Below are 26,405 nucleotides of genomic sequence, written 5' to 3'. Positions count from 1 at the left end.
TCCCAGTGCAGAAATACGGGATTATAACCAAACACTGCCTGTGTCCTGGAAGTAAAAGCTGGCAATAGCTCGGCTATTGCACCATGGCTCGCCTCAGTCAGGTGGATGTCAGGAAAGAGGCCGAGGATGGTGAGGAGCAGACCACAGACCCCAGGAGTTACTTCTGAGGCTCTGGCCTTGGCGATGGATGTCCTGCTGCAAAGTTATGAAACATCAGTGGACTTTAAAGGGGAAGCAAAACCAGAGCAGGCAGTGCATGTGCCTAACAGTGGCTATATTGCACAGCAGTCTGAACACTGAGGGTCTGAGTCCAGAAGGAAGGTCAAGAGAGATTCCTACAAAAGCCGGTAATTGTTTTCTTTTTTAGCTTGTTTATTTTCTATGCAGTTAGCAAAACGTGACTCTTCATTATGTGTGGTGTAACCAGTCATTAGCTGTATATACATGGCTGGGATTCAGTTACACAGAAACAAGATACTTTGCTTTTCCACGCTAACTGAGAAGAGGAAAACGCAGTGACGTGCAGGGAATGTAGACCTGAGCTTTGGGAAGCCGCTCCTGCTCGCAGAAGACTGGTCACTGCAGCATACGTACTGGTGTTTCTGTAGGGCGTAGGGCTTTCTAAGCATATCTGAGGGCACGTGGCCGACAGCACGATGGCTGGCATTCGGGCTTGCCTTTGAACCAGCCTCTGTGCATTTTTGCCAGCCTGGCCAGGACCCAGGACAGTATGTGTACCCTCAGGAGACAGGCTGTCTTCTTGGGGGTGGGAAATATCTCTGCGTGGTGGGACCCCACAGCACGAGGACTTGTTAGCTCAGGTCATGACAGCTTGGAGATTCCTGCAGCAGGCTCGGAAGCAGCCCAGGTTTGCTGTTGCTGGTCCCTTCTTTCCTTGATGTTCTTCCTGGAAAACCACCGCTAAGGACTTGCAGCGCAAATAATGCACGATACTTCCGTTGTACTGCAGGTAGTGATTTTGGAGCCGTGCTGCTCTCATCTTTTCCCTCTTGCTGGCTGCAAGGATCCATGCAGATGAAGGGCTATGACAATGAGAAGGAAAGATTCCTCATTTTTCTCTTTTTGGGTACTTGCCGAGGTTGCCTTCCCCCCCCCCCCCCAGCTAATTTCTTAGTCAGTTCAGGACCACATGGGATTTCTGACAGGTAAATGTGGATTTTTGTGCGTCATGCCCTGCTCTAACAGCAATCATTTTAGCTCTAAAAGGCTATGGCTTAGCGTGGGGCTCGGATGACACATGCCTTCTGCTTCCAGCTCCTTTATTTTTCAAATGGCTTGAGTTACTCCCACTCTGCCGCCCTTTGCAAACCAGCCACGGGGTTTAGATGTATTCTGCAGAACTTGCGCTAAACCAAACAAGGCAAACCTAAGAAAGCCTAAATTAAAACAGCAGAAATCTCACACTCAGTGACTCTATTGCTGGAGCCCTTTTTGCCTGTAAACAAAAAATTCAAATGGCTGATTTTCCCCCCTCAGTTTCATAAGTGGTTACTGAGCTTCTGCAGTTGCTACATTCCTTAAAAAGTTGTTATTTCTTTTTTGGTCACACACTGGGGGACTCCATTGTTTTCAGTGGTGCCTATTGAGTTAGGCCCATCGACAGCAGAACTCATTCTGGGTCATTAAGTTTGGAGGCGCAGTAGTATAATTTGGTGACTTTATTCTATTCCTTAGCAGAGCTTGTATTACAGTCACGCACACACTAGAACAGAATAACCATCCTTCTCCCTTCCCCCAAACCCAGACAGCTTTATAGGACCCAGCCTGGCAGCCTCAGGTGAAACATCAAGAATTTGCTGGCTGAATGAGCGGTTCCGTTCTGATGCTGCAGCAGAATAAGAAAAGAAAAAATTGGAGAGCTCTGTTTATGCACATATCAGGCAGAAGGAGGCAAATGACATTGTTGTCTTCGAAGTTATTAATGGTTCTAGCACTGTGCTGCTCTGGTGTTGACAATTTAACAAGGTTCTTTGGAAAAACTGGCTGTGATTAAGAGAAGATTCACACAGATGATTCACGATCTGGCGAATATTCTCTACCGTGAGAAAACGAAAAAGGCCAGTTAGTCACTGAAGAAAAGGTAGGAGCAAAGTCTAAAGTTATCCACAGAGGGAGAAAGTCCCAGGTACTTCTCGTGCCTTAATGTAGCACACAAAGGCATAACGAGACCCAGTGCCTGGGAAATGAAGACAAAAAAGTTCAAGCTATACAAAATTCATGCTGAGAACTTGGAACAAGTTGCCACAGAAGCAATTCCCCATCATTTAAAGATTTGATGTCTATCTAAAAGATACACCTTAGATCTGATACGCCAACAGCACTATAGTGCACCAAACACACCAACCTCCTTCCTAGGTTCTGCCTGTGGACAGTGTGGTGTTTGGAAGTTGTCCTGTGTTCCTGCGCTACATCTGCTCTTCACAAACTCCGTCACCTCACCACAAGGTCTCTGTTTCCCACTTAGAAGTAGTTCTTACAGGGCACATTTCTGGCTCCTTCACCCTGACATTTAGGGAACCTTGCACAGCTTTTGACTGCACTTTTCCTCCTGTAGGGACGTTTCAGTCTCCACAGTTCTCCAGCACTAAATTCACATAAAAATGCACGTTCCAGATACAAATCCTTATGCCTCGTTATCAAGGCTAGCAGTGGGGCAAGGTGATGGGAAACAGGAAAGCAATGGGATGCCTGCCTGGAGTAGTAACAGGCTAGACTGTCTCAGCCTGAGGCCCTTAAATCTACTCTGGTTAGAAGGTCGTTCTCTCTGTGGCTTTCTGCTCCATTTGGTAGTGGACAAGATTTGCAGTTGCCAGCTGCAGTGTTTGTATCTCTAATTAAGCAGTAGAAGTTTTTATTCAAATGGAGATGTTAGGACTCGTCCCTACAACGTACTGTTAAATACCCAGTTCTAGAAGACTTCACAGGTCCGATTTTGCTCCTTCTAGTTTTGTAGTAGTATTGGTATTTCACTGGCTGTGGCAGTGACTCCTAATTGACAACCAGGCAAGAACAGAACTGGACCCTGATACAACATGATTCATGAACTACTGTCTCAGTTTCAGTGGATCAATTAGATCAGCATGTTGGAATGATCTCGTGCCCTTCATGAATTTCAGAGGGCTGGGATAGTCAGGAGGCACTGTAAATCTAAAGAGTCAGCCCAAAGTAGAGTTTTGGGAATGCCCTAGCACTCAAATCTGGGCAGTGTGCAAATATGTGCACTGTCATGAGAGTTCTCATTTACTGTTTTATGCCATTAAGTTGAATTATGGAGTGATGAGACCACGGTGGAGGCAACCTTTACCTTTGCATGGGTGTTTAATAAGTTCTTCTGTACTGTTTAATAAGTTCTTCTGTACTGAGATTTCTGGGCATTTTTCAGAGGACAGTTTAATGCAGCAATAAGAACCCAAACCAGTTGCACTGGGTCAGTGCAAAGGTTCCCTAATCTCATTATTCTGTGATTTATCTAAGAAAATAGATTATATATTATATTATATATTATATCTAAATATCTATTATAATAGAAGATAGCTGTGAGCGTAGGTGTGCATATCAGCAAGAGTTATTTATTTGAATTGTCAGATATGTGCAAGGTTAGGGAGAAGTGCAATCTGTTGTGGAGAGCCTGCAAGAGGTCCGTTCACTGGCAGTGAGTGCAGAAGGGTAAATTCTACTTGAATAGAGTTAATCCTAAGCATAGTTCTGGTAAAATAGAAAGCAACATGGCAAATCACTTGATGTTAAATATATTTCAAATCAATCCTTGAAATAATGCCAAAATCCTGGCAGAAAGAAATGTCAAACAATGAAAGCAGCAAATGAAAAGTAGAAGGGCCAGGCTGTTGCTCTTTTCAGCATATACTGGAGGGGATTGTTTTGTTTGTCTTGAATTCTCTTTCTGGCAGTTTTAATTCTAAGCTGCAAAGAAGCTGTTACTGTGTTAGGTATTAAGTGGTAAATGAACAAAGAGGCTGTGTAGCTGAAATGGTTTCCTGTTTGGGGTAGCGATTTGAGTTTTCATTGTAAAACATTTTTTACACAAGAGCACAAAGAGGTTGATGGGGGATGTAGGTTACCTGGTGAGTGTGAGAGGTCTGCAGTGACTCTACGTGGAATGTGTGGATGTGAAGAGGTCTCCTTTTCAATAAAAGAATGGAGAAACCAAGGTGTGTTAGGAGGACCTGTAGCTTTCAGTGATCCAATGCCTCTTGACTGTAATTTTTCGTCCCTGTGATCTATAGAAAAACAAGAAAAAATGCCTGGAAGAAGCTCCAGGTGAGCTTGGAGTGAAGATGTCAGTTGAGAAGAGTGTCATGAAACCTGTCATAGAAAAGGAGCTTAATTCACATGTTTTGGGGGACCAGCAAATGGAAGACAACCCATTGCTGGAAGCTGATGTGCAGTGCAGGTTTACTAGCTCCCCCCATTGTCTTCCCTTTGTGTGTGGGAGTATTGCTGTGACACAGCTTTAGCACCCAACATGGAAAGTTCTTCCTAGACTCCCAATTCATTTTGATTCCTACTATGAGTCATTTTCTGCCTCCTTTCACTATAAGTAGAGTAGCCTCCAAATACATGCTTCAGAATTAGATCCCTAAAACTGGATGCTGTGCATGCCCTTCCCGCCAGTCCTTTTGCTCTGTCTAGCTTGCATTGAAAAGAACAAAATGCTTTTTGGTTACCAGCATCCTCTTTTGTTTAAAGTTTCTTCATAAGCCTGCATGTCTACATTGATTTTGTCCTCGGAGAAGTTAGCTTCCGTGGCTTTTACTGACTTGGTGACACTTCCAGGCTTCTAAATCTTTCAGCCCAACATCTTGATGGAACTAATTGTTGTTGTGCTCAGCTGGAAGTATGGGTGGTAGGTTTTTTCCTTTTTAATATATAGAGTGCATGCTGAGCTAGGCAGACACAAAATTCCTTCTTGGGACATAGAGACATATATGTTTACACAAGACACATGCAAGGTGCCATATGGCAAAAACCCCAGCTTTCATTCCCTGCACATCCTTGTGTTTCAAATGTTTGGGAGAGCACAAGCCCCTGTGGAGCCTTTACATGGTCTGCTGGCTAGAACTTCCATGGAAAAGAGAGACTAAATGGACTAAGTAAAATACAGGGGAGTGGAGGTCTGGGAGTTTAAAAGTTCAGAGTTTAATAAGTAAATGGGAAAGCAATAACCCACATGCAGCTCATAGGAGGCATGCTTTGGCTATTAGTGAATTAGATGACTTGGAGAAAAAAACAAAAACAAAAACAAAAGGAATAGATTTTTTCAAACTGTGCATGTATGGAAAGATCCTGTCTCTTCAATGGAGTCATATAATCAATGGTGAAAGCATGTTTACAATAGGAACAATGCAAGCACCCACATCAGAAAATGTGTGAACTTATGTGTTGAGGAAGTCACTCTGGAGTTCTTTTAACCTACAGGCTGCTGAGAAAACCCTGGTGGTGTCCATCTAGAGCAACAAAAAAACCAAAGGGGACAAGGGGCAGGTATTCATAACCCTAAATGGTGTAGAGTTGTCTTCTACCTTACATCAGGATGCTCAGTGGCATTTATTCACAAGGTATGAATTGATTTGTCCTGGTTCAGCTGATCTCTGGGAGCATGGGTTGTCAATCAACCTGATCCACGAGAGCAAGGAGTTTAAACCAGGTAGACTGACAGCAGCTTGTGTGTGCTATGTGTGTTGCTTGCATAGAAAAAAAAATACAACTGTCTGATACCCAGGTAGTGTGACCAGCTTCAGCTGGGGTTGAAGCTTGTGCATCTAAATAGTAAAATGGGTTTGATAGCACCAGCTTTGCACAGCACAGCAGCTGTCTGTTGCATCTGTGGCATCATGGAAGGTGTAGTGGAAGGCGAGGCACAGGATGGAGAGGGTTGAAGACAGTGCTGGAACTGAAGGTTTCAAACTGAGCTTAGAAATGAAAGGGAAATAGAGGTGAGTGGAGAAGTGGGAACAGAGAATGGGGCCAAGGGCTGTGTTCGTGTCTCCTTCAAACATGTTTATTCATAAGGCAGCAGAGGCACCCCTGTTCTTGTGTGTTTGGCAGAGCAAAGAAAACTATAATGATATACCCTATCTATTAGAAATACTGAGAATTAAATCTATTCCATACACAGTCCTCTTAAAAAGGAAAAAAAGAAACACATCGCATTTCATTACATTGAGCTTATATTCTCCAAGTGCCCATTAGGCAGGTTTTAGGATTTCCTTTTTAATTAAAATAATGTTTGTTGAGCTTAATATTTTCCTAAAACATTTATTTTAATGTCTTTTCCCCCTGTTACTAAAACCCAAGCTGTGAGGAAGGATAACTGACCACAAAAAAGGCCAGATGTGCTGAGAACAATATTTTTCGGATTGCCTGGCAACAGGCAAAAGGTAATTCCAAGACGAGGAAACTCCGTAACAATGAATGTAACAACAAGCCCTGTGTTTCATCAGGCTGGGAAGGGGTTTGTCCTGATTGCCACAAAGAAGTGCAATGGTCATTTTCAGTCTGCTCTCAGCTCTGTTGGGGGACGTAATTTAGAGGTCTGAAATCCAAATGGGAAGCCAAGAATGTTGAGTTCCAAGCCCGAGTGCCGTGAAACAGTCACTGTGATAGCAGGCAGTTATTTTACTTCTCTGACGATCGATTCACCGTTGCCTAAAATGGTTATATTCTTAGCCATCTAGAGCCTGACACAGAACATCAGCTAAGGCTGTGAAGTCACTGGAACCTAAGCACGTGGCATGTGTTCTCCTGAATCTCAGCCGTGCTCTCAGACTTCAAAAAGTGTTGTGAAGGTCTTTGTTGGAAATCTAAACCGTGTAACATTGCAAACCAATGCAATCTACTGCATGTAATGTACAGTTACTGCATTCTTTGCCTGCCTCTGTTGGATTCTCTTTAAATTATGTCTTTAAACTGTCTTTAAAATATCATGAAAAAGTCAAATATGGGAGCCATATCTATCTGCATGCTCAGAGACGAAGAGGTTACAGATCTCTAAACTATTGAAACGTTTTCGAGTTAAGTTCAACTGATATAAAATTAACCATGCTTCTTTATTCAGTAATGCCAACCCTACTCATTCACTCTTTCAAAATACCGTGTGTAGTCTGCAGAAAAAAAATCCACAGAACAGAAATAAAAAGCAATCCAAATAACTTGTTTGAAAAATAAATTGAACATGAAATAACAAATATAGATGTAGCCAACACTCCAGATTTTACTAAAAAGACTCACATGGGTTACATTAATCTATCACAAGTTTTTAAGATTGATATTCTACAATTTATTTCACTAACTGGTTTGTTTTAGTTTACAAGAGTTTTCTTAGTCCTTCTGTCTTCACTCATACATCAATGTGAAGGTAAAGTATTTCTGTTACAGGATTATACAGGATGATTCAAAAAGACTTGGAAGAAAGAGATCCTTCTTTTTTATTGAATGCTGTCGGTTTTAACCGTACCCTTTTATAGATTAATATCACCCATATATATTTTCAAATAGGAATCCCTGTAGCTGTTTTCAAATAGCTCTCACCTCTGTTGTTATACACAAATGTAGGACAATTTGATTCTCCACTTGACTCTCACTGTACGGAGTTGTTTGCTCTGTACTAAAGAACCTGTTGGTTCTCACATACTGCATTTTTTTTGGAGATATTGTACAGGTATTATAAAAAAGTAAAGCCAAGCCTCTACCAGCTGTATGAAACAGGCCTTAAAATGGGAACAGAATGTAACCGACCGTGGGTGACCCTGGAATGTGGTGTGAGCGGCTCCGTTCATCTTGATGAGATACGAACTCTTTTGTATGTGGCGGTGAAAATTCAGTGAATTCAGTGCTGTCATTGTTAACCACTTCAGTCCAGGTGAGGACAAACAGCAGCAAAAGGGACTCAGAGGTCTCTCGCTTGATGCCACGGAGAGAGTTGTTAACTTCCTTTGACTATCTAAAAGAACCAAAGGAACCGTGTGTTCCAGGTGGCCATATTGAAAGCCCGTATGTTTGACCCCATGGGCTTACCAATGGGCTTAAGAACTGCACAACTGCACGTGAACATTTTTAGTAGCTTTTCTGTGTAGTGTTGATTTTGTTTGATAATCCCTCTCAATACAGTTGCTTCCTCAGCACCATGTTCAGATCCTGTGTTTGCTAGCTGTGCGTTACAGACGACTTGGATAGTTCATAGAGCAAGGAGGGAATTCTGCACCTTGGCACAGTGGTCTGGGACTATTCAGCTCTAAGGGGTTTCTTGCCTTTTTCAACCCCAAAAAAGAGATCTAGTGGTGCACAGTACTGCTATCACACAGAGATGAAACCAAAACACTCAAATCAAATCAAATGTTATTGGAAGTTTTGTATTGAATTGTAAGTCATCAAAAATGTCTCTCAAAGTGCAGAACTTTCCTTTCTAGTCATTGGAGGCCCAAATACCTAGAGGTTTGTTGCGTACCAGACGGTGATAGTGACTGCAAAGAAATCAGTAAAAGATCTGACCATCCCAGCTTTGGGCCTCCATACCAAGACCTGGAAGTTCGTATTTGGGTTATCTTGTTACAAGCTTGAAGATCTAAGTGAAAATAACTATTTCGTTTGGGTAAGGCCTACTTAAGTAGCCTGTCATACATGGCTAGTCATACCAACATACTTCTGAAGTGGTTTTCCTTCTCTTAAGCTGTGTTCACAGTATAAAAATGTGTGTCCAAACTCCTATCCATTGTGACCGTATTTCACTGGAACTGAAGGAGAAACCATGTGTTTCACAAGGCGTAATAGGCATAAAAACCTTTGGGAAAATGTTGACTTTTTTTTTCTGAATTTCAAAAATGCTGCATTTTCATGAATCATTTTGAAGATTCTGTGTTTTGAAATGTTTAGTTTGTTAGAGCCTTCCAGCAGGTAGCATGGTGCTAAGCATCAATTTTAACATTCGTAAATTACTGACTGTAGGAGTTGCGGCAGTCACTCCAGCCGTGCGGTAATAAAGGTTATTCAGCACTACTTGGGCATAATGGGATGCTGAATATCCGTACAGGCCTTCTCTACAATACCTGTTTTTTCTGCGTTGGCACCTTCTGGGTTAATAATTTTCTCTTGGAGGGCTCTGATAGATGGCCTCTTCCAGCATGGATGATTTTCACTTGGAGAAAATGTGGCACCATTTGGTCTTTCACTGGCCCCATGTGACTCCTCCAGCTGCCAGGAACAGCGTTCCGTTTCTCAGTGTTGTCGTGGTAAATTTTGGACATCGCATCCAAACAAAACCGAGAATGGCAAAATCTTTTAAAAAAAGAAGTAATTAAAGAGAATGAAGCAGTAAGAAAAAAAAAAAAGGCAAATGACCTAGTTTGGTCTTCACCACAAAACCCACAATGCTCTGGGGATATCTAAGTATGTTAGGCAAATATTTCAAATCTATCTCTATTTCGAATGTGAGTCATTTCAATTATATATCTTTTCAGTTTTTTGTTCATTGTCCTTAATTAGGTAAACTCCAAAGCATTGCAACATGTGTTTATTGTCGAATAATTACCCTTTTGATAAGTTCTTGCTCTTATCGATCTACAACCATAATAGCTAATTTTATCACTAAGAGGGAAGCCTTCCTGAACGGTAAACAAGATGCTCCCAGGGAAGAAGAGCTGTTGCCCCTTAGTAGGGTCGTTTTTAATGTTGATCTCATTGTTACACAGACAGGTTTCCCTTCGCGTGACGAGGTGCTGTTCTCCCCCAGGAGAATGTGCCCCTAGCAAGAGACACCAGGCAGACTCTGCAGATCCCGACCAGTTGTGAGCGGTCCTTCCTGAGGTGTGTAGCCCTGTCACAATCCGTGGGACCAGTTCTCACAAGTCTTAATCTGGCATAAATCAAGGAAACACTCCCCCAAAGTTAGTTACCCCAGAACGAAAGCAGCAAGATATCCAAAGCTGAACTAACCTGATTACTCATATGGAAGGAATTGCCTGATTGCAGCCTTTGCACACTTCTGCATCAACCTCTTCTGTTCCCTGTGTGAGTGTTTAAATGTAAAGATATAAATCAAAGCTGCCGGACAGCAAAAGAGAAAGACAAAAGTTACCTTGATGGATTCCACTTCCATGAGATCCTTCTGGAAACCATTCTGCTTTTATTAGATTTACTCTCTGTAAATTAGGATTAGTTTTTTATATGGATTTATGAAATAGCTATGGTTCTACTGAAAGCAGAATGAACGCTCTGGTGTAAGGCAGGGAGTGTGCTCTTTTCATCTGGTATTGGTAAGTTACAGTATGTAGGTTAAAGGCCCCTCGATACCAGTGAAAGAGGAGATCTAGTTCCAGACATGGAAAATGCTTAAATCTTGTGTTATGCCAGCCAGTGATATTAATATTGCATAAAAAAGCCAGTTGTCAAAGGGCCAGATTCTCTTCTCAGTTACACTGGTGTAAACCAGTCATTTTTTTCCTTTTTTTTTTTTTTTTTTTTTTCCGGAGGCAATGAATTTGCTCTCCCAACATTTGAATGTAGACTCCAGTTGTCTGTGTTCAGAGACATCTCACAGTCCTTGTCGTGGTTTGCTGTGTGGAAAGAGAAAAAAGGTGAGACAAAGGTGCTGCTACTTGTCCATCGTTGTTCCGATTGCCATGCAGTGGGCATATTTCAGAGGCGTTCGGATGCAAGTGTGACTTTGCACAAGGCACTGTTGTGCAAGAAATTTTTGGCTCTGGTTAACAAATCTGTGAGGGACTTTGTGAAGGCAAATCTGTGGCAGATTGTCTGAAACACACAGAATTTCACAGATTTAGCATGGCTGTTCTGTTCCTTTGCAGGGAGAAAATGTGTTTTCTGATTTGACAGTTACAAGAGAAGATACTCGTTTTTGACAGCATGGGAATAATGTCCATGTTATTCTAGGAAATCTCCATCTTCACACAAATTGGTATCAGCGTGTGCTACAGTTGGTATTGCTGAATTTTGAGTGAAAGTGTCAGGTTTCCTTGTCTTGATAACATGATAAAATTGATAAAATGCATATTTAGAAAGCCCTAATGAATTTCAGATGTATAAATAGGGAATGAAAAAAAAAAAAAAAAAGAAATTCCTTTTATTACAGATCCAGTATAAATCTAAAACCTTTTTAAAGTGTCCATGGTATTTTAGAGGGGCGATGCAGTTTGCATATATTCCAGGTAATATTACTGGTGGAAAAAGTGAGGAACTATGGCCTGGATATTGTAGGTATGACTGATTTACCAATGTCTCTTGGTGGTGTGGCCTTTAAAATTGTATAGAGCTTCTTTCACCAGTGTTTAGCAGTGTATTTGGATACCCTTTAGATGTGATTCATAAATCCAAATTAACAGCCACAAGTCTGTACAGTCTTACTAAGGTAGATATTACCATTGAAATGAGTTAAATTGTGGTAGGAATAAACCAGAATAGGAAAGGAATAAAGCCCTACGGAGCTGTAGACTCCAGAGGTTATAATGATCATTTATGTCATGATTACATCCAGGGCAGAGCTACTTGTCACAAACACCCACTATAAGCTGAAAGGTATCCAATATGATCTTAAACATTTTGGTCCAAACCCATCAAATACAGCTGACTGCTCTGCACAGGCCAAAAGTTGCTCCATTTCTGTACAGCTTCTTTGTACCTTCAGAGCTTTTTAGAGCAATCACAGAGTATCGTTGGATATAAATATCAGTGGATATCACAGCCTCTGAATATAAATCTGAAATAACCAAAATATTAATTACCCTGAAGAAGGTTAATGGTCCATTTTGTATAATTCCTAAAAATCTTACATGGTCTGTTTATATATATAACTCTGCCCTATGCTTTCTAAGACTTATGATGTGCCTTAGTATTGTGCCTGGAGATGGTTAAGAAAAATCCCATATTGTTTGTCCAATTTTAAAGATTCTAGCTTAAAAAAAAAATCATACAAATAAATGATCAAGAAATGTAATGCATTAGCCAAACACTAAAAACTTTTCACTGGAACCAGGGAATTCTATTCTGGAAATGTCACAATAATGCCTCAGGAGACTTGTAATTTGGGTGTCACATGTACCCACTCTTTTCTATGGGTCTGGATCTTTGCCTGGACTACGTCTTCATCTGCCATGGTCTTCCCTTTACAATGGTGCTGCGAAGCATGATGGGGAAGCTGTGGAGCCCAGCCAGTGGAGGAGAATGGACTTTTGTGCTGTGATCCCTTTCACAATTTCTCCAGTTACCAGAGACTTCTTCTAGTCTTCCCTAGTCACCTGTTTCTTCTCATTTATACGCACCAAAAACCTGAATATCATTGTCATTGCTTTCGAAGCATGCATTGACTGTGATTACAGAGGACCACAACAGCTCGAGCTCTCCCACTTGCCTTTCGTTAGCTTTAGGGACAGCAACTGTAAGTAGAAGAAATGGGGGTTCGTGTGTGTTAAGGGTACCTCTGCTCTTGAGAGGTTGTGCCAGAGCAGTACCGCCAAAAATGAGCATGATCTCTGATCTGAACTTCGTAAACGATGGAACAAAACTGCAGCGATTGCAAAACTTCACGAGTAGAATTTTACGTACTCTTATATCATGAAAATATCATTTGCTATATACTGTGGTATCTGTGTACCTATGTATTATTATACCTATATCTCTGGGAAATACCAAAATTGTAGTGTTGAAATGGCAGAATTTGTTCTGCCAATGGTAGGTCCACCGTGGGCTTCAGTAGAAGGGCTGGGCCCAAGAGCAGTGTAAAGTAGGTAGTTTGTGATCAGGGTGTCTGTAAGTCATATGGCTACTCAGAGGGATTCATTTCAGTTGACTGCAGCTGTCTAAAAGTCAGATCCTCAGTTTAAGTTACTTCTTGCTAGTATTTGACCGATACAATCTAAGTTCTTAGTTTCCCCTTTTTCCTTTCTTTTCAACTAAATTATCGTTAGTGGCTATATATATACTTTGAAAAATATCGCTATAGCTCTAGTCTGTTTTTCCAAGTCAAGTGAAACGTAGTATTCACCAAAACAGAATTTATTATTATCAGTAGTAATAGTAGCATTTAAACTAACAGCTCACATTGAAAATACAGTTAAATGTATACATTGAACCAAATTAGTTACATTTTTTTTCCGCACTGTTGACCTGGCAGTAAAGGAGAAACATGTCTGTCTAAAGTCATAATCACAGAGATAATTGTCTGCAAAGAAAAACTTGACTTACATCACTGTTTTCAGAGAGCTTCTCTCCCTGAAAATAAAGGGACTCTGAAACATCCCTCCACAAAATCTAACAAAGGCAAGATTCTGCCATAAAAATACACAAAAGGAAAGGAAGCTATCATACTAAGTTTTTTGTGTTTTTTTTTTTTTTTTTTGAGTTAAATTATGCATAGCCACAAAACTTAAAAAGAGAAATAAGCAGTCATCATTCACAGATTCCTTTGGAATTAATTTTTGCTTCCTTGTGAAACCTTTCATTTCACTGCCATGCCACTTACAGGAATTTTGCAAGGAGTTGCAAAATCAGCACACAGAGTAGTAGTAAGTATAGCGTGTTCTTAGTCAAAGGCTTATGATAATTTCTTTTTTTTTACAGTTAATGGTGGCTACAATCATTGTAACTTGATCTCTGAGAAGAAGAACATGATGGACATGGAGATGACAAGTAGCTCAGTACCTGTCTGCAGACAAGGACTATTCATCCACACAGGAAACCCACTCATGCGAGACCACCCACTGTCCTGTGAGAGATTGCTTCATGTTGGTCAGCTGAACTTGACACACTCTGATATAAGGTATTACTGCAAGATTTGACAGCTGATGTACTTAGCTCTTCTGGAATGCTTCATTTTTGTAACTGTTTTTGAGTAGAATCCATGGGTGCTATATTTGGAAGAGTATTTTTGGCTTTTACTTCATTTTGGAAGTCCTTTGGATGCTCGTTTAACCACACTACTCATTTGCAGGTTCTCACTGCAGGGACATGGACATGGGCACAGACAACTATCCAAAGCAATGCCAGTAGGAGTCACTGTATATGCAGCTGCAGCCCCCCTGCACTGAAGTTTAAATACAGCTTCTCTGTGGGGGCTCTTCCAGCATGCTCAAAAGTCAATGAGAGTTTTGCCAGGGGCTTAAGTAGGGTCAGACTTGCCTCCTCTGTACCTCCACTCTCCACACCAATGCCATGCTGTTTCCAACTTGCAGCCTGGAAGGCAGGGATGATACTTACTCCCAAGCCAATGTCTCCCATATGGCAATTTGGCATGCCACCATCAAACCTACAGGAAGCCAATGCCACTTTTATTTCTACAGCATCTCCTTTAATGAAATATTTTCAATGTTCCCATACAGCCACATCCTTGGTATTTGCTTTTAAGGCCGTAATGTGAAAATTTGGTCTCTGGTTTTGATATATACACTGTAGTTGGATATGCTATGAACAGAATCTCTATTTAAACATTTGCTATAAATTAATTATATGAAAACACAGGACTCCATTATTTTTTTGTTGTTGTTACAAATTTAACATTACCAGATTTTAAACAAGTACCCTAAACAGACATCCATTGTGAATAGAAGCCTGCTACAAATTAAAATCTGTCCATCTATTTTAATTACAATGCTTTTTGGCAGGGGATGTAATACAGAATAATCTTGACCTTTTTGAAGAGCTGTAGAAAAGAAAAACCTCAATAAAGTTGCAGCCTTTATCTTAGATACTTGGAATAATTGGCACTCTGCGTGGAACTATCAGGCCCAAATTTCCATAGTCACAGCAAGAGGAAATACGGGCTATAGCTTGGTCTTGGAAATCTGGCTGTTTCTGATTTTATTGTACATATTTATTTCTTATTTCCCCTTTTCCATTTACTAGTGGGGTAGAACATCTGTGTTTTCAGGAAGAGGAGGCGTACAGAATATGGCAAGCAAGTGGAAAGAGCTGTCTGTTTGTTTGTTTGAAAAGAACAAGTGATATATGTGCCACATAACAAAATATTCTGCTATCGCTGCAAAGAGTTGTAGATGCTGTTGAAGCTTCATTCAAGTCTGCTTCCTCCCAGCTGCCTTATGAATCAATGTGGAACTGCCGCTTACCAACCTTTTTTATCCTGTCAGTGAGGACAATTATGAAACAAAGATAATTAGGGCAAGAGCAAACAAAAGGAGAAAGAGAGTACTCTGCTTAGATCTTTTTGGACCTTTTTGTGAAACTTATAATGAGGAAATGACAGATACCTGCATACCGTGGATCACAATACCCCCCCTCAGAAATATGAACCCATTCCATCCCCCATTTGAGAGAGGATTCCCAGAACAACATAAAGAATTTTTGGCTGCATAACATGAGAAAAGTGGCAGGTGACAGGCCTAGTTCTGTCCTCTTTGCTTTATTGCATGGTCTAAAGCCTTGAGGCTCTGCTGCTTCCTAAGCAACAGTTTGGAAACGTTCAGAGAATATCTTGAAGGTCCCTTCCATTCCTTTATGGGTTGTTGGTGTGTCCTGTCAGCCTTTCTCTACTCGTATGTCCACCTGGCTGGTACTACTTTTGTCTGTCTGGGATGTACAAGGTAATGCCAAGCTCAGCTGTGCTCTGTGGGTCTCCTGGACACAATGTCCAATTTTGTCCTGGTGCTACTCACCACGTGTGTGGTACAGAGCCAAAATCTTGGCATGTGAGGGAAGGTGGACAGCAGCTGGGATGACTTCTCTTCATGGTGTTTGGTACACTAAGGGTTCTTGACAAACAAGTAACAAAAAGCATGGGCTTTCCCTGAAGAACCAGAAGTAGGTGATCATAGCTGAGGTGGGGGCAAAAGCCCATCGGGCTCCAGTGAAGTCAATGGGAGCCAAGGGTGCTCTGTGCCCCCCCCAGATTTACACCTCCCTCAGAGAAGGAAGGTTGAAGTCTGAAATATGAGAGAGATAGGGCTGGAACGGACAGATACCTGAGCATATGGAGGGCAGTGCAGACAGTTTGGTTGTTCTGTCCAGCTCTAGTGACAGGCATAGAAACAAAGGAAGATAAAAATTCCAACAAGCTCTCTAAACTGAGCTTTGAACCACTCTGCATTTCTAGGATATGCAACATCCAAAGAAAGCCCAGACAAACCAGAGAGCACCTCCCCTAACAATCCAAAATCTCCCTCAGGACTTGGGGTTATGACTGTCTTTGTCCTTTTTCCCTCAGCGCACTGAAACTTGTTATCCCCTTCAGCTTCTCCCTGAATTACTTTCTATCAGAAAAATTACTCTAGGGTTGACTGCCTTAATCCAAGAATCACAATCCCTCTTCCTCCTGCCCCCTTTTTCCCACTCAGTTAATAGCTTTTAAGTTGTGCAACATAATTGCTGCTACATGCTATCTGTGAATGCGATGTGTGTGGGACTGGAGAAGTCCTCATACCTTCTTCACCACAATTGGAGTCAGCACACAGCAAATGTTGGCCTTTTGTCAGATAATCCATTATCAGCCAGAGCTAACCCGCCCACACTGTGCTCAGAGCCCAGCGTATAAAACCCAGGGAAGACACTGGAGCAGTCAGTGTTGCACAGCGTCCCTGGATGTGCAGCAGAACAATCCCCTCCAGCTCCTTAAAACTGCCAGTTATCACTGATTGCACATTTACAGTGGCAACTGAAGGCGTGTACGTTTGTTTTGTAAATAATCTTGAGATCTCAGTTACAGTTGTCTTTTCCTCTGAGGGCAGTTGGGAACTGCAGTACTTCTGGCATGGTGCTACAGGCCTCACGCTCTGGCTCCAATTACCACGTAAGGGAGTCTCTTTGGAAACGCTGTTTTAGTATCCTCTGAGAGGCTGCTGTTACTCTACAAAGGCCTTATGTTCAGCTTTTGTATGCTGAGCAGAGTACACAGATGCTCCTTGTGAAGAGATGTCCATGGGGCGTATTCTCCTTCCAACCCCGCTCCCTCCCAGGGCCACTCATCTGGAAGCCCCCAGAGCCACCCAGGCTAATCCACATGCCCACACAGTGCACTTCATGCTGTCATGCAATACTCTGTTCCTCTCGCTCTTGTCTTGGCTGTTTGTTTCATACGCATTTATATTAGGCTACTGTCCAGAGATTATGAAATTCTTAAGGCCAGCATTGCCTGTGTGTACCAGACCTGGAATCTGATCTCCGGCTGCAAGATGCCATTGCAGGAGCAAATAGTGCAGTAATAAGGTAGAAGAGGAGCCACAAAGCACATTGGGTTCCAGACACCTTGTCTCTCTCTCACATCAGTTTTGTTTGTGTCCACCACCCCCAGGGCTGGGAGGAACTTGCAGGCTTTTCCCTAGACCGGTGATGGTAAAATTCTGCCAGGAATACATAAAGTTTGCATTCATGCAACTTTGATGTTCTGTACCTCACCACTTAAACATCAGGAAATTGAAACAAAGCCAGATGCTCCCAGCAGAGTTAACAATTACAAAATATATCACGTGTTTAAATACACAGTGCTAAGGAGAAGGCTGTAGTTCCCCGGAAAGACTTGCTTCTGATCTGCACAAGCAGCCTGCACTTACCATCAAGTAGGCAGAGAAAGGTTGTGCTAACAGGATGCTTAAATTCAGTGCCTTCATCCCTTTTGTTTGTGAAATAAGGTATTCCAATGCCTTATTGGAAAAGGCCTCAAAACTGCCTTCTTTCACTGTTTCATGTTTTGCACGGTAGCAGCATCACAACAATACAGTCCTGACTCTGAGTGAGACCTTGTGCTAGAAATGCAGATGGATGTCGCTAGGAATTTGGAGAATGTAGTATGTCTCAGGGTAAGGACGCTTGTATCCATCCTGCAGGTACTCCGCACTGACTCTAGCTTGAACTCCTCACACGGATTTCTGGCAGGATGGGAGCTTTACAGAAAGCTTAATAATATGACACCAATTATCACGGGCTGAAATGTAAGGATTGGGTTAGCTTTATGTGATGTAAGAGACGTGTTGTGTTTACTTTAGCCTGAGGCTTTGGGACCACTAAGCTATGGCACAAACTGAATTATTTAGAAGAGTTCTTGTACAGAAGAAACTAAATAATAGGAAATACTGTGCCTGGCATGGTATGCTGTAAAACTTTTCTCAGAATGAGTTTAAAACAGCACACTTTCTACTGAGCAGTGAAGCTACAAGCAAGCAGGGCAGGGTTTTCCAAACGTGCAATAAAAGGTTTTTACTTATGCTTATACCACATATTTTACAGACATATGGTTCTGTAAATGTTAAAAAATAATGCATGAATACTGATGTGTTTTTTTTAAACTCACCATCTGCAAAACCAGGTGCTTTAAGTTTACCCTGAGACCAACTGTGCAAACCTAAAGGGAGAAATTATAACTAATGGATTATGGAAACCTCTAAAAATTTTAAATGTAGTCTTTTTAAACTTCTGGTGGCAGAATGCAAGGTCTGATTGTTCTGTAGCAATGAATGGTGGGGAATTTCATTTCTCTCATGGCCTTAAAGTTTTTTTATATCAAGCCCTGCTGGCTGCAAACTGTTGTAGCTTAGGAGCCTGTCACCAGTGGATGCACAACTACCAGCTGTGTGCCTCAGACTGGTGTCATTTTTTGCACCCTTCATTTGCATGGGAAGGAAGTCTTTTTGAAGCTTTTTGTTGTTGTTTTTATTTATTTTCTAATTGGCAGTTCTTTGAGAGCTGTTACCAAGAAGGAGTTAGAAATGGTCTCAGCTTCTAATGTTTGTAGTGGTTTAATGGAAATAATAGAGGTGAAATCATCTAAGCCATAAAATAAATGCTGTTTACTCAGCAGCTCTGCAGTTTAATGTACGGATATGTCCACAGTATTTTATGCATATGTGCTTCATGCTTTAAGATGTGTCAGATTTGTCAGCTACGGTGTCACATACAAAAGTTGCCAAATGGCCAGGTTTCCTTCAGCTTTTGTGGCACTAGCATCAAAAAAGCATAAAATTCGTTTATATGGAACATGTCAGCGTAAGTGCCATGGAGGACCTCTCTGGGGGGTTTATTGATTCAGGTACAGCTTTTTTGCACACAGATGTACTTTCCTCTTCTAGGTCTGGCAGATCACTGCGTGTTGAAGCCACAGGTTAAAACCCTACTACACTTTTCAGATAACTAAGAAACACTGGTCCTAAGAAAAACACACAATTGGGTCATGCACAGTGAATGTTTATCACCGAGATAGATTTTTTTTTTGTGTGTGTTAAGGCATAAACCAATTGCTAGCTGCTTAGAAGATATTATCCTAAGAGTTTTTCTGAAATGTCAACGTGGGGTTTATGCTTCCTGAGTGATTGGATTCAGAACACATCAAAAAAAGATAGAAAATCACTTCTGCAGAAAATCACTTCTTATCATTTGCAGACCAATGCAGATTTTCAAGAAATGGAAATGGACATACAATAGACTGCCAGTTTAAATCTACTGGTTGTGGACTTCTCCTAGTTATCTTTTGTAGACCCGTTAGAAGTAAATAGTTGTCTGATTTTCATCAGCTCTGGACCACTGGTTGAAAGCGAGCTATTCTGTATTTGTAATCCTTTTTTACCCACTGATCGAGCGCCTTTTTTAATTTAGCGAAGCACAGCATCTCCGTCACGGGTGAGCAAAATTCAGCTAGCCTTTTTTTATTCGTGTTAAGATTGCCAAGGCATTTTCCCAGTGTGCTCTGAGGAAAATGCTGATATTTGAATAATATGAAAATGTCCAAAGCTCTCAAACTTCATTCTCAGCTATTGTTTTGCCCAGTCTATTATGCATTGAAAACCTAGATTGTGATTGATGAACTGCCTGTAGCAGTAGAGGGGAGACTGTCTGTTCTGTGCATAGCTCAGTGTGTAAAATTAATCCCGTGTAAAATGATGCTGCCTATACAAGGGTTGTAGAGGAAGCGCTGCAGAATTTTTTGATGTAATTGCTGCGTTAGAGGAGCAACATTCAGCAGAAAACAAGTGCTTCCATTCTTCGGGGCTTAACAAATGTTGTGTCTTATACAAAAATGATAAATCCTGTGGTAGTTCATGATGCTTAATGCAAACTATATTACAGGTCACCCAGGTTTCAAGACTCGGTAGATTCTGCTGCTCCATGCCTGAATGGAAGTCACCCAGCTCAGCACATTAAACAAGAATGCCCCAGTGATTATAAGGTTCTGTCTGAGGCTTCCACGCATAGAAGGATTACGGAGGGGATGGAGCTGAGAGCCTCCGGTAGCCTGCATCCTGAAATAGACCTAATGAATAATAGCTTTACAAATTCACTTTCTTCCTACTTGTTTAATAATGAACATAGCTCCTCCCTGGGTCCGTTGTCACTTGGCACCCCTCAGCACTCAGCTAGGCTACAAACAAGCAACCTGAAGAAGAGATGCATCTCTGTTGTGCCGTCTTCAGCTGAAGGAATTGACATTACAGCTATCATCCGCACATCACAGACGTCACTGGTCACCTGTGTGAATGGACTGCGAACTAATTCAGCTGGCATTTCCTCTCATCCCGTGGAGATCAGTCATCACAGTGCTCAAAAATCCTCTCGGCCCCAGTCTTGCTCTCAGCCTGGAAACCCTTGCAGTATTCCCTCCCCTCCAGCATGTCTTGTACCTATTTCCACTGAATGTGACAGAGGTGACTGTGAGCAGATACAAATGCAGCAAGTCGAGGAGAATGGAAGTCTCAGCCTTATGATGAATGGTAGTAGCATTCCTCATCAAAACACCTCCCACAGCACTCAGAAGGTGAGTTTCTTAAAACAAGAACCAGCTGACGATTATTCCTCTGCTGCTGATCTTTTCCGACATCATCAGGGGCTGCCTCCCCCTTACCACCTACACCAGCAGCTAAGCCAAACTCAAGGGACACTGCCTCACTTGCACGCCTCTATGTCTCCGAAATCCCTTCAGCCCAGCGAAGGGGATGAACAGGACCTCGGCAATGGCAAGCAGATCTGTCGGTGGATTGACTGCAGTGCCACTTATGACCAACAAGACGAACTGGTCAGACACATAGAAAAGACGCACATTGACCAGCGGAAAGGAGAGGACTTCACTTGCTTTTGGGCAGGCTGTGTCCGCCGATATAAACCCTTCAATGCTCGTTACAAACTGCTGATTCATATGAGGGTTCATTCTGGAGAAAAACCAAACAAGTGCATGGTAAGTCTGGAATTTATTTGTTTGAATAGAAGCATACTACTCTGTTCTCTTTTTTTGCTCTCTCTTCAGTCTTATTCCAATATAATTGTTGTGCTTTCCTGTAAGAGTCTGCAGCAGGCTACAGGGGAACTGGAGAAAGCCTTAGTAGAGAAGGAAATGTTTGAGTAAGAAATACTGTAGTTCTTGGAAAAGGGATTCAGTTTCCTCATATGAGAGCTTAACTTTTAATACAGTGCTTTATTTTTTTTAATATTCATTAAAGCATTAATAAAGTGATGATCAAAGCACACAGCAGTCACTTAACGTAAAATAAGTCTCTGAGCCTCGGGTGACATTTTTAATCAAGAAACATAAAACACATCTAATGAAATTCTTTTCATTCCTTCAGCTGAACAGTAACCCATAGAGTTACGAGTGCAAAAGTTTCAAATGGCAGTTTAGAAAAGAAAAAGAAACTTGTTAAGGATTTTAAACAGTTAAAAGAATAAAAGGAATATCTTCAATTACATTTTCAAAGGTTTTTAGGGGCTTTTTTAATTTGCAAAACAGAGCTTTAAAAATAAGTAAAAACCATTGTTCTCTTCTGATCAAGAAGATGTAAACAACATCAGTGTTCCAAAAAGAGGATCTTGGGAATAGCACCATCTCTGCATCTGCCCACCATGATGACAATATGGCTAAACTAAAATAAAAGTTAATGACTTCCATTAAGCTTTCCACATGTTTGCAACAACAATGATATAAGACCCTGACTGAAACAGATGAAGCAAAACAAGTTTGACATAAGCTTCCAAATTGGGCCATGAAATTTGTAAAGTCTTATTTGTAACACCCACATGCGCACGCGTGTGCGTGCATGCACATGCACATACGCGCACACACAAATGACTCCAAACAAAAGGGATGATTATAGCAGCAGGTTGTTGTTCTTGATAGGCAGAATTTTTGACTGTATGTCTATTTATTGTTATGATCAGAGCATGATATAATGGAAAATGTTCGTAAGGAAGTTAGATCAAGACAAACTTTTCCATGGCAAGCTGTAGCTTTCTATGGAGGAAAAGGAAAGCATGTTTTTATAAAAAGCTTCCCTTTCTTCATTTGTTTGAGGAAAAGCTTGCTGGCTTGCAATGGGTATGGCAGGGAGAAGGAAGAAAAAAGTTATTCAGTGTTTTACGGAGAAAAATATTCTCTAGGTAGTCACCTGATGATATTCTTACTTCCATTACATAGATGAGCAATGTTACCTTAATATCCGCACTGTTCAGTGGGTATTCCCTGAAATAATACTGGAAACAATGAAGATTTTTAGACAACGCCATCATGTCCAAGATGAAATGGAAAGTTTCTAAGACTTACCTGTTTCTTTCATTTTGAGTGAAAGAACTGACTTGCTCATTTCCAGAAGTAGCTAAACCCTATTTAGTAAAAGTATAAAGGAATTTGAAGTTCCTATAAATATCTTTTTTTTGGTCATAAATCATCCAAGGATAATGCAGCTTAGTTGCTTCTTTCTGAACAAAAGTCTAAGTAAACAGTGAAAGTATGCCTATTTTATTTTAGCCTTCCTTTTATTCGACTGTTTTAACAGTCTCTGTAATGAGACTGGTCTTTTCCCTACTTATATCTCACAGTTTTTAAAGGAAATATTTAAACATGAAACCCTGATTAGCTTTACTATAATGCTGAAAGAATGAGTAGACTCCATGTGTGCGGGAACTTTTGCCTTTTTCTGCAAAATGCGTATTTGACAGGTATTGTATAGCAGATATCTAATGTTACATTCCCATTCGTACAGGAAACTAGATAAACCAGAGACATTAAATCATGTAACATCTTAGCAAATGCTAAAGATTTTGCCTTTCAATTAGGTACATCTGCATTAAAGAAGTGGCTTTTGATAGTGTCTCAATGCTTAACATTGTGAATAGGTTGAAAAAAATTTTGCATCTGCTATTGCAGATTGCTTTCATGGCACATGTATGCAGCCTTGGCATGTAAGTACATAAAGATGTTTTATTTATGCAGATAGTGTATTGTTGTTCCCATAGCTGGGATTGCCCCAGTCAGAATTTGGTGCTTCACACTGCAGAACTTGCAGTTAACTCTTCTATTCCCAGACCAACACCCTTCTGCTATCAGCAGATGTATCCGTGTATTAAGTGTCACAATCTGGAATCCTCTACTGGAGTACAACTGGATCCAAGTGAGCACATGAAAAATAAGTTGTCTTTGCAAATTTAGTTTCCTACCCTGGAAAGACCTTGATCTAACAGGGACAGGATCCAAAGCTGCAACACAGCTCCTTAAAGTTATTAATATCAAGTGGGGATTATTTGCCCAGTGAATTCCATTCCACTTTAAACAAGGGTTGCTGTGCAGTGTTTCTTTGTGCAGTGATGTCATGTCATTTTAAATGATGGCTTTTCTTTTGATGTGATAATAATTGTGCTGATATTCCTGCAAATTAAGAAGGCAATTCATTCTGTGTCTATGGAGGTCTGAGATTTTGTTTTATTTTTGCTGTAGCCCTGTTAAAGTAACTTTACATCTCTTGGTATTTGTAGCGGAGATTTTCTTTCGCTGTTCACAATTACCCATTGTACTTTCTTTTTAAGCCCTCGATTTTGTTCCCATCTGTAAGATTAGTGGCCGACTAGGTATTGAGCTGTTCAGGAGAAGCTAACAGCAAGCAGCACCCCACCATCATACATAAAAGTACTTTTCCATGTAAAATTATTAATTTCTTATGACAAGCTTTGCTACTATGTACTGTAATAGACAAAGGAATTTTGGAATTCAAGCTACTTGAGAACAGGAAATACATGAGACATTTTGATTGAAAAGTAAATGGTTCACTAAAACAGCAGTTAATCCTTTTATTATCTTTCCAACAGCAGTTTCCACAATACTTTCATGAGGTAAGCTTCCTTCAGTCCAACTGTAACACTCTCATCGTTACAGCTGGTTTAAATTTAGCTAGCCTGCTTCTTTCTTTACTACAGATAGTTGACAGGCAAAACAGTATCTGGTGTAGAGAAATGCTGATGTTTCGGGTCCATATTCTGCTTGCTGTGTTTCATTGCCAAAACCCATACTATGAGTATACTGTTTTCATATTCTGTTAAATACTCTAATTTAGTGGTGCCTTCTTGTCATTGTGTCCCTCAGTTTGGTTTTTCCTTGGGCTCTGCAAGTAGTCTAGAGGAAACTACCTAATCTCTTTGCAATATCCTGTTATGTTTCATACTTAACTCATGTTATTTTAGTTTTATTAAATTTGGGGTTCATCTGCATTATAATCAAAAATATATCCAACAAAAATAATGATGCAATGCATTTAAGACTTTAACTTCTGAAGATTAATTTCATGCTTTTTTAGATTTGATGTCCCAGACAATTGGAATTTTGATTGTCTGAGACAGCAAAAATTAGCAAGCTTAAATGGTTTTTATTTAAAAAAATTTCTCATAGCTGTATCTTTTGCTGCTTTTAGTTATTCCAATACTTTGGTGGGTAGAACCCTGCTGATCTCTAAATATTGCATCTTTGGTTTAAGCCTTTGCTTACAAATGTAAATACAGAGCTGCTCATTTAGTTGTCTAGCATTGTTTGATTTGGAAAAATCCATGCTTGGCTTATCAGTTTATCCTCTTGTGCTTTCTGTGGCTTCATAAAGAGTAGAAAATGAAGTTAGCATCGCTGCATGCATCTGTGTTCAGGGAAACTATGTTGCAGGCTTTCACAGACATGAGCAAAGGTATTATATTTTCCTTTTTGTAATTTCTACATATGCAAACTGTGTTTATCGATGTTGGGTTTCCTAACGTTTGTGATATCCATGAAAAGAGCTGGGCGGTGATAACAGCCATTGTTAATGTTTCTAGTTCATGTATTTCAAAGAAACAAATGCCTCCTGTGTATGTTGTAGCCCTGTCTGTGGCATCGTGTTTCTGCCTGGGTAAGACTTGGAAGCAGAATCTTTTGTCCTTGCGTACGTGCAGTGTGTTCAGTTTGGGAACAGTCATAATGCAAGGATTTGGGTTCTGCTGTTGTGCACCCTGAAACTCTGCACTTGTGCTGTTTGTAGTCAGTTCTTTTGGATCCTTAAAGGTGAGGTTCTATAGGTCCTGTATTGAGACATAGAGCAGATAAGGAACTTGCCTAAAGGCATCCTGAGGCAATTCCAGCATTCCAGCTCAGCTCTGTGTTCAGATCACTGCATCACACAAACTAAGCACTGGCAATTTGACCTCTGAAACATATTTTTGTACGGATTGCATAAAAGATAGCGATCCTGCTGCACTTCTTGTTATTTTTATTGTTCTTCTATGACGCAGGTGGTTCCATGTGGCATAAACCTGTGACAACTTTCAGCTGAGCGCCAGAAGGCCCCACGCAAGGCCTTTGTAACACATCCTGGGCAGCAACCCGGTTATGGCGCTTAAGGGCGAGAGGGGCCTATGGGGCAGATCAGTGTGATTGCCACTGCTGCTAAGGAAACCCATGCGGAATCTCTGCTGTCAGTAGATAGCAAGGATTATGCTGCCTACGGTCAGTGGGGAGCGTGTGCCCAGCAGTGCACGTTGAGTAATGAGATCTCTGTGGGCTACATCTGCCAGTGAGTCTGAGCGGGTCCTGCGAGTGCAGGGAAACAGGCCTGCGTGCCCGGGCTGATGGGAGTTACTTCACCTGAACAGTGAGCCGGACCCGAGGGAATGCTGTGGAGGTCTGCAAAGTGTTTTCAGCTTTTGGTGTGGAGGGTGTCATGCACTGATGCCAAAGGAGTGCTTTAAAAAAACAGTAGCCACTTTCTTTCCTTTGAAGTCAATGGTAGGAAACATCAATTCTATCAAGGCTGCCTCGTTACAGATCTCTCTTTTTATGAGGTCCCTTTGGTGGCATTTCCCAACACTCAAGGAATTGCCCCATTAAAACCACTCTGTGATTAGAGGAGAAGTAGACAGCAATTCAGTGGTTTGGTGAAAACACAATGTTTATCTGTTTACGAAACCCACTACAGACTGCCTGACAGCAGTGCAGATGGGTTTAGGCATGCACCAGCACTGCGGGGCAGGCAAACGGCTTTGGACTCGTCACTGTGTCAGTTCCCCACCAGCATCTGGTGAATTTGAACTCTTGGTGTCCACGGGAGAGCTCCAGACTGACTGATCTTGCAGCGCAAGCTCTGAGAGTTTCCTCTGTGTCTGGGGTTGTCCCTTGGTTCGCTGCAGCAGAACAGGAATGCAAA

The 26,405-nt window shown here is 41.2% G+C and overlaps 1 protein-coding gene across 4 annotated transcripts in view; it reads left to right on the top strand.

Annotated features, from left to right (window-relative positions):
- GLIS1 (GLIS family zinc finger 1) overlaps window positions 1-26,405 on the top strand; it is a 191,747-nt gene that overhangs the window by 72,289 nt on the left and 93,053 nt on the right. For all 4 annotated transcript variants that reach the window (XM_040565433.1, XM_040565432.1, XM_040565434.1 and 1 more), the window contains 2 exons: window positions 13,609-13,807; window positions 20,053-21,154. In XM_040565433.1, coding sequence (XP_040421367.1) covers window positions 13,609-13,807; window positions 20,053-21,154 — 1,301 coding nt within the window. The remainder of the gene's footprint in view (window positions 1-13,608; window positions 13,808-20,052; window positions 21,155-26,405) is intronic.

This window comes from Cygnus olor, chromosome 8 (assembly GCF_009769625.2).
Source record: "Cygnus olor isolate bCygOlo1 chromosome 8, bCygOlo1.pri.v2, whole genome shotgun sequence".
In the NCBI taxonomy this organism is placed as follows: domain Eukaryota; kingdom Metazoa; phylum Chordata; class Aves; order Anseriformes; family Anatidae; genus Cygnus; species Cygnus olor.
The sequence above is the reverse complement of the archived record's forward strand: the minus strand, read 5'-3'. Positions and strand labels throughout refer to the sequence as shown.